The sequence below is a fragment of the Oreochromis aureus genome, linkage group 7 (genome assembly GCF_013358895.1).
Source record: "Oreochromis aureus strain Israel breed Guangdong linkage group 7, ZZ_aureus, whole genome shotgun sequence".
Lineage (NCBI taxonomy): Eukaryota > Metazoa > Chordata > Actinopteri > Cichliformes > Cichlidae > Oreochromis > Oreochromis aureus.
This window is the reverse complement of record NC_052948.1, coordinates 5,266,947-5,280,731: the sequence shown is the minus strand read 5'-3', so window position 1 is coordinate 5,280,731 and position 13,785 is coordinate 5,266,947. Positions and strand designations below refer to the sequence as shown.

Here is a 13,785-nt window from a genome sequence, read left to right as displayed (position 1 = left end):
CTTAATTCAGATAAAACTGAGGTTATTGTACTCGGCCCTGAAAATCTTAGAAATATGGTATCTAACCAGATTCTTACTCTGGATGGCATTACCTTGGCCTCCAGTAACACTGTGAGGAACCTTGGAGTCATTTTTGACCAGGACATGTCCTTTAACGCACATATTAAACAAATATGTAAGACTGCTTTCTTCCATTTGCGCAACATCTCTAAAATTAGAAATATCCTGTCTCAGAGTGACGCTGAAAAACTAGTTCATGCCTTCATTACTTCCAGGCTGGACTACTGTAATTCTTTATTATCAGGATGTCCTAAAATCTCCCTGAAAAGCCTTCAGCTGATCCAAAATGCTGCAGCAAGAGTCCTGACAGGGACTAGAAAGAGGGAGCAGATTTCTCCTGTTTTGGCTTCCTTCATTGGCTTCCTGTTAAATCCAGAATTGAATTCAAAATCCTGCTCCTCACATACAAGGTCTTAAATAATCAGGCCCCATCTTATCTTAATGACCTTGTAGTACCATATCACCCTATTAGAGCACTTCGCCTCGCTCTGCAGGCTTACTTGTTGTTCCTAGAGTATTTAAAAGTAGAATGGGAGGCAGAGCCTTCAGTTTTCAGGCCCCTCTTCTGTGGAACCAGCTTCCAGTTTGGATTCGGGAGACAGACACTATCTCTACTTTCAAGATTAGGCTTCAAACTTTCCTTTTGCTAAAGCATATAGTTAGGGCTGGACCAGGTGACCCTGAATCCTCCCTTAGTTATGCTGCAACAGACGTAGGCTGCCGGGGATTCCCATGATGCATTGAGTTTTTCCTTTCCAGCCACTCACTATGTGTTAATAGACCTCTCTGCATCGAATCATATCTGTTATTAATCTCTGTCTCTCTTCCACAGCATGTCTTTCATCCTGTTTTCCTTCTTCACCCCAACCGGTCGCCGCAGATGGCGCGCCTCCCTGAGCCTGGTTCTGCCGGAGGTTTCTTCCTGTTAAAAGGGAGTTTTTCCTTCCCACTGTCGCCAAAGTGCTTGCTCATAGGGGTCATATGATATGATTGTTGGGGTTTTCTCTGTATTTATTATTGTGCGATCTATTGTATAATATAAAGCGCCTTGAGGCGACTTTTGTTGTGATTTGGCGCTATATATATAAAATTGAATTGAATTGAATTTTTATTTTTGTATGATACCTGATTTATATGGAATATGGCTGAAGTAAACTAGTCTAAAATACTACATTTGTTTAATAGTAATTTAACATTATATAATTCACATATAAAACTATGAATTGTGATTTTAAATGGTTTAAAAGCATGTAGAATAGCATATGTAGGCAAGTATATTTCTCCTCTTTTTATCAAGAAGCAAAGACAAAAAGGAAAAAAAAAAGAAACAGGTCAGGGTTCGGTGGTTGAATCATCCGTCCCCCCACCAATGCCAAAACCAAATCTACGCCCTTGATTGAGACAATGTTGCTACGTCACTTTCTGTATTATCTCCAGCCACTGCTGTGACAGTGAAAGTGTAGCACACTCCAGGAGTCAGCTCAGTGACATTTACTTTGAATCCAATTCAGAAATATAGAGGATGTCCTGATTTCACTGACAGTAAGATTCCTGATTACTTTAGGCTCTGTGAGTGGAGAGCAAATACATGAGGATGAACATGAAAGTTATGAAAAGTGACCACTGACTTTGGCAAATAAGAAAAAAAGAATTTTAAATGAAGATGAGAATGGAAGGACAAGTAAAATGTGTAACAGGGACAACAGTGTGGCTTTAGCTCAGGAGGTAGAGCAGGTCATCTACTGATTGGAAGGTTGGTGGTTTGATCCTTGATTCCCTCTTGTCTTGGGAAAGTTCTTGACCTTAAGTGTCTCTATTGGAGTGTGAATGCTACTTGGTAAGCAGCTAAAAATCTTCAAAAATTAAGTGAATGTGACATGTTGTATTAAGTGGTACACTGGGAGAGTAGAAAAGCACTATTAAAGAATCAGTTCATTTACCATGATCAACTTGTTGATGTAAAAAAAAAAAAAAAAAAATCACTTGAATATCAAAAGTTGTTTTAAATTTAAAGACTTAAAAAAAAGGAGAAGACTGTACAGACGTCTATAATACTTCTTTACAGAAATGAAAGCCTTACTTGTTGTGACCATGTAGATGTGAACCGTCTCACTCTGAAATCCCAATTCTCCCACAGTTGTCACAGAAATGTTGTAGGAAGTCCCAGAAGACAGGGAAGAGAAGTTCCAACTGGTGTTTGTGGTATTGATATTGTTGGATTGCTGGGATGATGTGTAAGTCAGCAGGTAGTAGAATTTTGCACCAGTCATCAGAGGCGCCTCTGTCCATTGAGTTTCAATGGAACTTGTTGTTTTACTCAGGATCTCAATCGGCCCAGGAGGGTTAGGGACTGGAGGAAGGGGGATGCAACATGTTATCTTATGTAAGTGCTCACTGTTGTAATAATTTTGTTTGATAGTTTGTTAGTGTAGTGTCAAATTAAACTTTATCAGTAACAGCTCAATTCTCAAAACTTGTAAATAACAACATACATACATATTCACATAAATATGACTACACTCAAAACTGAAGAAATGTATTCTACTCACTAGTGGCGTAAGTAACGAGTTCAGATGATGCATTGAAGGGTCCACTTATTGTGGTTAACATGACGCTGTACGCCCGTCCAGCTGACAGGTTTGCAAACTGGTACGATGCAGTCAAAGAGTTCAGGGATTGAATAGTTGTATTAGGTGTTAGGTAAAGACTGTAACTCTCCACATTTCCTTTAGGTTTCGTCCATGTCACGGTGATGGAACTATTCGAATGACCTGAGATAGTGGGCTGTACTGTCTCGGGCTCTGTTGATGTGATGAGAGAACAAAGGAACGAAGATTTATGATTGTTGCATTTGTTATGTTCACACTTGATCTGTTTACAATAACATTGGACTCGTTGGTGACCTGCACCCGATAAGAGTAGCTTAATTTGCTCTCCTGCTGTGTCCACACCAAGGTCACTGCATTTGTAGTTATTTCTGTCTGAGTCAGATTGGATACAGGAAATGGTCCTGAGAAAATGAGTCAGATGAAAACCCTGTGATTGCTGCTACATGTTCCTCAAACTCAGAGCAAATACAATAAATAGTATTAACAATATTACTATTTTAGAAAAAGGACACCTGCATTACATCTATGTACTCAGCATGTCACTTGATGCTTCTAAATGGACTTTTTTACGTCTTTTCAAAATATTATCATGTTCATACACAGACAGTTGATTCCAGACATTTTAAAATATGTCTGGGTGACATTTTGTTGTCACTACATCCAAAAAGCAAAACAAAACAAAGAAAAACCAAAAACCAAAAGTAAAGTATACCAGTAAAAATAAATTCTGTCAGAGTGAAAGAAAAAGGATAAACTCAATAAAAATAAAATAAATAAATAAAATAAAATAAAATAAAAAAAAATCAGGAAAATCCACCATAACAATTGCAATCTCATCAGCTGTATGTCTACTCACTGGTATAGTTTACTGTTGTCACTGATGTACTTTTATATCCCATTACACCCACAGTAACAACAGAGATATTGTAGGGGCTTCCAGATGTGAGGTTTCCCAGCAGGAACCAGTTGTCTTTTGTCACAAAGGTGTTGTTAGTGGTGGTGATACTAAAGTTGTATTGCTTTTGGCTCATGTTCTGTGGAAGGGCCCAGGTGAAGTTGATGGAATTAACTGTCTGAGATTGCACTGTGATGGAGCCAGGAGGGTTGGGAACTGAAGAAGGAGAAGGATTTGTTTGATTGATTAATTTGATTAATTCAAACAATACATCCATTTTTAAAATAGGTGTTGATTAAAATGCTGAATATACAATTTGAGGTAGAAGTCAGATTGTCAATGAAACTCACAAGTTGCGTTGCAGACAAGTGAACTGTAATTCTCATAAGGTCCACTTTTGGTGATCAACTGCACACAGTAAATTACTCCTGGTGTCAAGCCCCCAAAGACTGTGTTTGTAGTTTGATTGTTTACATCCGTGCTGTTCACTAACTGTCCAGCACTATTTAGCACAACACTGTAACTGGAGACCTTCCCTGTCACCAGTGTCCAGCTCACTGAAAGGCTAGTTGTGGTTCCTACGGCTGTAATGTTTGAGACTGCTTCAGGTACTGGAAAAAAAAGAAGATTCAAATTAAATGAACATTAATATTGGACTAATAGGGGCTGAGTAGTAACACAAAGAAAATGTCAACCAAATTTACCAAAAAAGTGTTTAAAGATTTACTTTTAGAGGTTTGGCATCATTGAAAACCCTGAATCAGGATTATATTTTGGCTCAGGGTTGAGATGTTTTAGAGAAAGCTTGACACCTTTGCTCTTAAGTTTGTAACCTAACAGCTAATGACTGTTAAACAGGGCAGACAATTCTTTATGGAAATTATAGGCTCCAGCTTTTCTGAAGCTAATATATCAGGGATCAAATCATTTCAATGTGATGTTTTTTTGTAGTTGTTGTTGTTTTTAACTGTTTAGGTGTTTCTGCATAACATATTTAAAAACAGCAATTCATGTTTGAAGCATTCTAATGGTATCCACAGTTGTTCTCATGGTCTTAAAAATACAGTGGCTTTTGTTGTTGATGTTGTAATGTGATTTGCACTTCCCAGCCACCGTATAAAAAACATGGCGATAAAGAAAAGAGATTAGGTTGTTGGGCTTACCAGTGGCAAATGACACCTGGTCAGATGTATTCCAGAAGTTTCCAGCAAAAGCAGTCACTGTGATATTATAGAACCTCCCGGGTTTTAAATAAGTAAAATTGGTTGTTGTGGCCACTGTTTGACTGGAGTTTGTAAACACTAAGTTTTCATTGGATATATTGACCTGATAATAACTAATGTTTCCTCGAGGCAAAATCCAGCTGATGCTTAAGGTGTTGGTTCCTTGTGTAACACTAATGGTCCCAGGCTTTTCAGGCCCTGTAGAATAAAGATGTAAATGGCATTTTAATAACAAAAACATATTAAACACAATATCACAAGTTTTAGTCTCCATATACAGTCACAATTAGACATTTTTGAACAGCTATACTGTAAATATATTTTGATTTTCCTTCAATACTCAAAATTATGGACCAGGCATAAAGTGTATAGCTTTACTTTGAATAAGTTCACATTAACATTTAAAGTAGTTGATTGATTTTAGTTGTTTCATTATTTAGTGCAGTTTAATTGACTAGAATAAAGATGTAAATCACATTTTAATAACACAACAAATGCATTATTAAAAACAAAAACATATTAAACATAATATTACAACTTTTAGTCTGCATATATAGTCACTATTTGATTTTCCCTCACTACTCGAAATTATGTACAGGGCATAATGTGTAGAGTCTGAGCTTTGATTTGAATAGGTTCACATTAACATTTAAAGAAATACTTGATTGACTTTAGTTGTTTCATTATTTAGTGCAGTTTAAAAGTAACGACACAAGCGGCAACTTAACTTCCTGTTAAAGCTTCACCTTCATTTAAGTCACAAAATTAAATAAAGACAATCTGACTAAATATGTACTTGTTGTCTAAGGAGCTTGGAAAGAAAAGCGTCTGGACTTCTTTAAGTTGCTTGAAGATGTTTCATGTCTCATCCAAGAAGCTTCTTCAGTTCTAGAGTCAAATGGTGGAGAGTCCCAGATTTAAGCTCTGTGGGAGTATCTCACAGAGAGGGACAAAGGACCCCCTGATGATCCTCTACCTAATCACATGAGCCAAGGTGTGAAAACGGGTGTAGGTCACAGTCAGCCAAGGTTTCGGGTGAGCTCATTGTGAAACCTGGCCCCACCCTATCATGTGATTTCCTGAGGTCAGATGGCCCAGGATGTGAGTGGGCGTTAAGGCGTCTGGGGAGGGATCCCAAAACTGGATTATAGATGGCAGACAGTTGGTGTCGTAAACCACCGCCTCTGTTCAAAGATGGTCGCTCACAGTGGACGTAAATGGCTTCTTTCACTCCTCTTTCAAACCATCTGTCCTCTCTGTCCAAAATGTGAACAGACCAAAAATGTGAACAGACCAAAAATGTGTCCTTTAGATGCAGATGGACCACCGAGTGGAGGTGGCTCTTATGTTGTGCCATACGTAACGTATACGTAACGGGACAGGACTCGGTGGTCCATCTGCATCTAAAGGACAAAGGTCACTCTTTCGAGGATGCCAATGTACACATTAAATCTGGGACTCTCCACCATTTGACCCTAGAACGGAAGAAGCTTCTCAGATGAGAGATGAAATGTCTTAAAGCAACTTTAAACTCAACTTTCCAAGCTCCTTAGACTACGATGACCTGGATGACTGAGAACCTTCACAGACATATCTGTACTTGTATTATCTCTATTGAATACAATGACTGTTCATCTACAGGCTATGCTGAAAAAAATAACTAAAAACTGATTAATTTTCCAAATCCTAATTGGAGCCAGTTGTTTCCTTTAAGGTCACGAGAAACACCATTATATGTGAACCATGCCTTGGTCGCAACACTCAAAGGACCTTCTTGGACAAAAGCTTTACAGGTATGCAAAAAGCTGGAATGAGCTGGAAAATGTGATAAATTAAATTATTTAGTTTTCTGAAAACTGTATGTCTTCCTCTAGTTTTCTTGGCTCTGGCGATTATTTCTGTCTTTAGCTATCATGGCTAATTTTAATTTTGTTTAGGATGATTGGACTTCAGAAACAGCTTCTATAGCCCTTTAAGATGCTCTAGTAGGATTTTCTGTACTTTCCACTGTGAAGCTGACTACAATACAACTACATACAAAGTAAACACTGACACAAGGTGTAGGTCTCATCCTGTGCATAGTTCAGTCTTTTTTATTTTTTTATAAGCTATATTGCAACAAATGTCTATGTAAACGTTCTAATTAAATTCTGACTATCATTCTATACAATACAATAATTATAGTTCTACAACTGTTTATTAATACTCACAATTTCGTATCAACAATCTGTATAGTTTAATTTTTCTTCGTATCAACAATCTGTATAGTTTAATTTTTCATATTTCTATATAGCTTTTATATTTTTAACCATATTTATATCCTGTTGATAGCCTGTACATACTTACAGTTAAAGAATATTCATAACATGCCTTCATACTGTGTACATTGTAACATACCTATAATAGATCCATATTTTGTAATACATCTATATTATTGCCAAAGCAATTTCTGGATGGATGCAAACTGCATTTCGTTGCCTTTTACTTGTGACATGTGCAAAGACAATATTAGCACAACACTATGTTTGAAAGAATAAACGCACTGCAAAGCTACACCAAAACCTCGGCTCATCTGTGTTGCTTTGTGGTTGATGTGGCCAAATTCATCCAACTTGAATCCTGTAAATATCTCACTAATACAATACACAACAAGGACCTACTTGTGAAGGTAGATATAGAGCTGTTATCTCCCACATTTGACTGCTGTACAGCAGCAGCAGCCACTGTAATGCTGTACGGGGTGCCAGGGGTTAAACCTGGAATAGTAAAGAAAGTTTCATTTGTGCGATTGGAGACCTGTTGTGTCCCATTCCACTGGATTATGTACCAGTCAACACCCCCATCAGGTTTAGTCCAATTTATAGACACAGATGTTGTTGTGAAACCAGTGAAAATAAGGTTCTTGACCACAGCAGGTTCTGTAAATAGAATGAAAAAAGAGCATACGTATAACTAGTCACTCTCTAAAATGACTTTTTTGATAATTTACATTTGACTTAGAAAATGGTGACTAAAGAAATCATCCTTGTAGATTAACAAAGTAAAAGGTTGTTAGACCAACAAAGACAAGTCCTGACTGCAACACATAAGAATCAAGAGAACTGATTGAAGTGCAAACATGAGAGGATACGTGAGTAAAGGTAATAACAATCACAATCAGCCAGTTGATTTAATAAAAACGATGACTTGTAGAACCAAAGATTTTGGCATCTTTATAATCGTTATTCTTTTTTGAGAAGAAGGGAATTTTTAAAAAAAAAAGTAGTCAAACTAAGAAAAATAATTATTTAAAAAAAACAAAAAAACAAAACATGAAGCAGTAATATGAATCCGAGGACACTATGCAAAGCAACAGCAAAAGCAGAGACACAGCATACACACAACAAACCCACACGAAGGAGTGCGGTTAGAACACATATCAAATATAAGACGGTAGCTCAAAAGGCGAGTCAGCTTAACAAAACTGCACATAAGGACACACAGCTGACATATATGTGACCCTTGTCAGATCTGGACATGCAACAATACAGTTTCATTTCATGATATTTGCCATCATGGAAGTCTTTTAGCTACACAGTGTCCTCACAGAACTGACTGACTGTATGAATAACATGTCATGGTCCGAGTGAGCAGCTGGTGTTTCTCGTCTGCCTGCTGTCTTTATCCTGGATCCGCCCTGGGGTGGATTCCTGGCCATTTCCACTCACCTGTCTCCCATCAGTGGTAATCAGCCAGGCTGCATTTAAACCCAGCGGGGCCATCTCTACATCACTAGTCTGTCAGCTATTTGGACATTCATTGTCTACCCTGCTTGTCCTCCTGTCCACTGTCTCTTCTAGAGCTAACCACAACCTCAGGTTGTAGACAGTAGAAACTAACACTTATCATAATACCGCTCACTCGGCTTGCTTCCCCTGTGCCTGAAACTACCTCACCTGCAAATAAACGCTCACCCCAGTCCTTCTCAGAGTAACGCAGAGACTGTTACTGCCTACATCAATAAGTGTATTGAGGATGTAACAGTCACGAAAACCATAACTGTCCGGGCAAATCAAAAACCATGGATGACAGGAGAGGTCTACAGGCTGCTGAAAGCTCGGAATGCTGCCTTCAGAGATGGAGACGAGGCGAGCCTGAGGACAGCTAGGGCCAACCTTTCCCGTGGTATCAGAGAGGCTAAGAGACAGTACTCCAGGAAAATATCTCATCACTTCAAAGACAGCAGAGACTCACGGAGCCTGTGGCGGGGCATTCAGACCATCACAGATTACAAGACCCCACCACAGACCTGTGATAGCACTATCCCCCTGCTGAACGAGCTGAACACTTTCTTTGCTCGCTTTGAAGCCCAAAACAGCACCACTGCACAGAAGACCCCACCCCTCCTGGCGACCAGGTGATGACTCTGTCCCCGGACAGCGTGAGGAGATCCTCAGCAGGATCAATGCACGTAAAGCTCCGGGTCCTGACAACATTCCTGGTCGTGTACTGAGAGACTGTGCAGTAGAACTCACTGATGTCTTCACAGACATCTTCAATATATCACTTATCCAGGCTGTCGTCCCCACATGTTTTAAAGCCACCACAATCATTCCGGTTCCAAAAAAGTCATCTCCCTCCTGCTTTAATGACTACCGTCCTGTTGCACTTACTCCCATCCTGATGAAGTGCTTGAACGACTAGTCATGCAACACATCAAGACTGTCCTGCCCCTCCCTGGATCCCTTCCAGTTTGCGTATCGGCCCAACCGCTCAACCGATGATGCTATCTCCACTGCACTCCACTCAGCACTCACACACCTGGACAAAAAGACTCATATGTTCGAATGCTGTTCATAGATTTCAGTTCAGCATTCAACACTATAATCCCCCAACAGCTCACTCAAAAACTGGTCCAGTTGGGGCTTAACACCTCTCTGTGCAACTGGCTGTTGGATTTCCTCACCGGAAGACCTCAAGTAGTACGGGTCGGCAGTAATACATCCAGCACCATCATTTTAAACACGGGGCCCCCGCAGGGATGTGTGCTGAGCCCCTCCTCTTCACGCTGCTGACCCATGACTGCACTCCATCATACAGCTCCAACCTCTTCATCAAGTTTGCGGATCGACACAACGGTGGTGGGTCTCATTAGCAACAGGGATGAGACCAACTACAGAAGTGAGGTGAGACGCCTGGCCACGTGGTGTGTTGACAACAATCTCTCTGAATGTGGAGAAGACGAAGGAGATTGTTGTGGACTTCAGGAGAATGCACACCCAACATGCTCCTCTGACCATTGACGGAGCGTCTGTGGAGAGAGTGAGCAGCACTAAGTTCTTGGGTGTGCACATCACAGAGGATCTCTCCTGGACGTACAACACCACAGCACTGGCCAAGAAATCACAGCAGCGTCTCTTCTTTCTCCGCAAAACTAAGAAGAGCAGGAGCACCAGCCCCATCATGTACACTTTCTACAGAGGCACCATCGAGAGCATCCTGTCGAGCTGCATCACTGTGTGGTTTGGAGCCTGCAATGCGTCCTGTCATAGAACCCTCCAACGCATAGTGAGAGCTGCAGAGAGGATCATTGGTGTCTCTCCCTCCCTCCAGGACATTTACAGCACCCGTCTCACTAAAAAGCCCTCTGCATAGCGGCTGATCCCACGCACCCAATGCAAAGCTTCTTCAAGCTGCTGCCGTCAGGAGGAGACTGCGGAGTCTCCAGGCCAGGACCAGCAGACTGAAGGACAGCTTCATCCATCAGGCTGTCAGGAAGCTTAACTCCCTCCCGATTCTGCCCCCTCTCCCCTCTCTCCTCCACGGTCTCACTGAACTCTGTCACACACACACACACACACACACTCTCTGACTCACTCACTGGCCTGCACCAGTTATTAGTCACCTTGTGGAGCATTGGACTGCCACTACCTCATAAGACTTTGTTGTTACACTATCTCCTACCGTACATTACCAAATCTCCATTGCACTATTTGCCTATTTGCACTACCTTGCCTGGTTTACACTCAATGTCATTTACCGTTACCTGAATATTGTATATGGTATATTGTATAGCTTTTTTGGTATATGTAAAATTGTACTGTATTTATTCAAATTTTACTTTTTTAAATTATTTTAATTATTTTACTTGGATTTTTAATCACTCTCTTATATTTAAATGTTCATCTAGGGTTTGAGAGTAACGAAATTTCTATTCTCTGTATGTCCTGTACATATGGCAGAATTGACAAATAAAGTTGACTTTGACTTTGACTTTGACTTCTCACACGTTCCTATGCTCAGTTCCCTTTTTCTCTATGCTGATTTTCTCAAAAACCTGTATTGCAGTGAATATCAATATAAAAAGCTCTAAAATATTGTTCTTTTAGAGTTAAAACTATTAGCACAACACTATGTGTGAAAGAATAAATGCACTGCAAAGCTACACCAAAACCTCATCTCATCTGTGCTGCTTTGTGGACGATGTTGCCAACTTTGACTGCTTTGTTGCATCAGGTTCTGGTTGGATAAAAACTGTTAAAAAGGAACAATGCGATCTTACCTGGATGAAGAAATTTGATTTGACAGGAGAATAGCATTTGGATTCTATGTATGTATCAGATACTCCTTAAAACTTCATACATGTGTAAACAGTTTGGACCATGAAGGACAAAACGTATATAATCATCCAACCTGAATCTTGGAAATATCTCACTAATACAATACACAACAAGGACCTACTTGTGAAGGTAGATATAGGGCTGTTATCTCCCACATTTGACTGCTGTACAGCAGCAGCAGCCACTGTAATGATGTACGGGGTGCCAGGGGTTAAGCCTGGAATAGTAAAAGTTTCATTTGTGCGGCTGGAGACCTGTTGTGTTCCATTCCACTGGATTATGTACCAGTCAACACCCCCATCAGGTTTAGTCCAATTTATAGACACAGATGTTGTTGTGAAACCAGTGAAAATAAGGTTCTTGACCACAGCAGGTTCTGTAAATAGAATGAAAAAGAGCATACGATAACTAGTCAAAATCTGAAATGACATTTTTGATAATTTACATTTGACTTAGAAAATGGTGAATAAAGAAATCATCCTTGTAGATTAACAAAGTAAAAGGTTGTTAGACCAACAAAGACAAGTCCTGACTGCAACACATAAGAATCAAGAGAACTGATTGAAGTGCAAACGTGAGAGGATATGTGAGTAAAGGTAATAACAATCACAATCAGCCAGTTGATTTAATAAAAACGATGACTTGTAGAACCAAAGATTTTGGCATCTTTATAATCGTTATTCTTTTTTGAGAAGAAGGGAATTTAAAAAAAAAAAAAAAATAGTCAAACTAAGAAAAATAATTATTTTAAAAAAAACAAAAAAACAAAACATGAAGCAGTAATATGAATCCGAGGACACTATGCAAAGCAACAGCAAAAGCAGAGACACAGCATACACACAACAAACCCACACGAAGGAGTGCGGTTAGAACACATATCAAGTATAAGACGGTAGCTCAAAAGGCGAGTCAGCTTAACAAAACTGCACATAAGGACACACAGCTGACATATATGTGACCCTTGTCAGATCTGGACATGCAACAATACAGTTTCATTTCATGATATTTGCCATCATGGAAGTCTTTTAGCTACACAGTGTCCTCACAGAACTGACTGACTGTATGAATAACATGTCATGGTCCGAGTGAGCAGCTGGTGTTTCTCGTCTGCCTGCTGTCTTTATCCTGGATCCGCCCTGGGGTGGATTCCTGGCCATTTCCACTCACCTGTCTCCCATCAGTGGTAATCAGCCAGGCTGCATTTAAACCCAACGGGGCCATCTCTACGTCACTAGTCTGTCAGCTATTTGGACATTCATTGTCTACCCTGCTTGTCCTCCTGTCCACTGTCTCTTCTAGAGCTAACCACAACCTCAGGTTGTAGACAGTAGAAACTAACACTTATCATAATACCGCTCACTCGGCTTGCTTCCCCTGTGCCTGAAACTACCTCACCTGCAAATAAACGCTCACCCCAGTCCTTCTCACACGTTCCTATGCTCAGTTCCCTTTTTCTCTATGCTGATTTTCTCAAAAACCTGTATTGCAGTGAATATCAATATAAAAAGCTCTAAAATATTGTTCTTTTAGAGTTAAAACTATTAGCACAACACTATGTGTGAAAGAATAAAGGCACTGCAAAGCTACACCAAAACCTCAGCTCATCTGTGCTGCTTTGTGGACGATGTTGCCAACTTTGACTGCTTTGTTGCATCAGGTTCTGGTTGGATAAAAACTGTTAAAAAGGAACAATGCGATCTTACCTGGATGAAGAAATTTGACTTGACAGGAGAATAGCATTTGGATTCTATGTATGTATCAGATACTCCTTAAAACTTCATACATGTATAAACAGTTTGGACCATGAAGGACAAAACGTATATAATCATCCAACCTGAATCTTGGAAATATCTCACTAATACAATACACAACAAGGACCTACTTGTGAAGGTAGATATAGAGCTGTTATCTCCCGCATTTGACTGCTGTACAGCAGCAGCAGCCACTGAAATGTTGTACGGGGTGCCAGGGGTTAAGCCTTGAATAGTAAAAGTTTCATTTGTGCGATTGGAGACCTGTTGTGTTCCATTCCACTGGATTATGTACCAGTCAACACCCCCATCAGGTTTAGTCCAATTTACAGACACAGATGTTGTTGTGAAACCAGTGAAAATAAGGTTCTTGACCACAGCAGGTTCTGTAAATAGAATGAAAAAAGAGCATACGTATAACTAGTCAAAATCTGAAATGACATTTTTTGATAATTTACATTTGACTTAGAAAATGGTGAATAAAGAAATCATCCTTATAGATTAACAAAGTAAATCAATTGTTAGGCCAACAAGGACAAGTCCTGACTGTGACACATAAGAATCAAGAGAACTGATTCAAGTGCAACGTGAGAGGATCGTGAGTAAAGGTAATAACAATCACAATCAGCCAGTTGATTCAAGAATATG

At 39.8% G+C, this 13,785-nt stretch overlaps 1 protein-coding gene across 1 annotated transcript in view; it reads right to left on the bottom strand.

Moving 5' to 3' along the window:
• The window catches only part of LOC116327157 (receptor-type tyrosine-protein phosphatase beta-like), a 62,268-nt gene that overhangs the window by 36,005 nt on the left and 12,478 nt on the right, over positions 1-13,785 (bottom strand). The window contains exons 4-11 of the mRNA XM_039615307.1: positions 13,269-13,523; positions 11,508-11,762; positions 7,448-7,705; positions 4,728-4,985; positions 3,915-4,175; positions 3,526-3,780; positions 2,610-2,861; positions 2,141-2,410 (exon numbers count right to left, since the gene is read on the bottom strand). Coding sequence (XP_039471241.1) covers positions 2,141-2,410; positions 2,610-2,861; positions 3,526-3,780; positions 3,915-4,175; positions 4,728-4,985; positions 7,448-7,705; positions 11,508-11,762; positions 13,269-13,523 — 2,064 coding nt within the window. The remainder of the gene's footprint in view (positions 1-2,140; positions 2,411-2,609; positions 2,862-3,525; positions 3,781-3,914; positions 4,176-4,727; positions 4,986-7,447; positions 7,706-11,507; positions 11,763-13,268; positions 13,524-13,785) is intronic.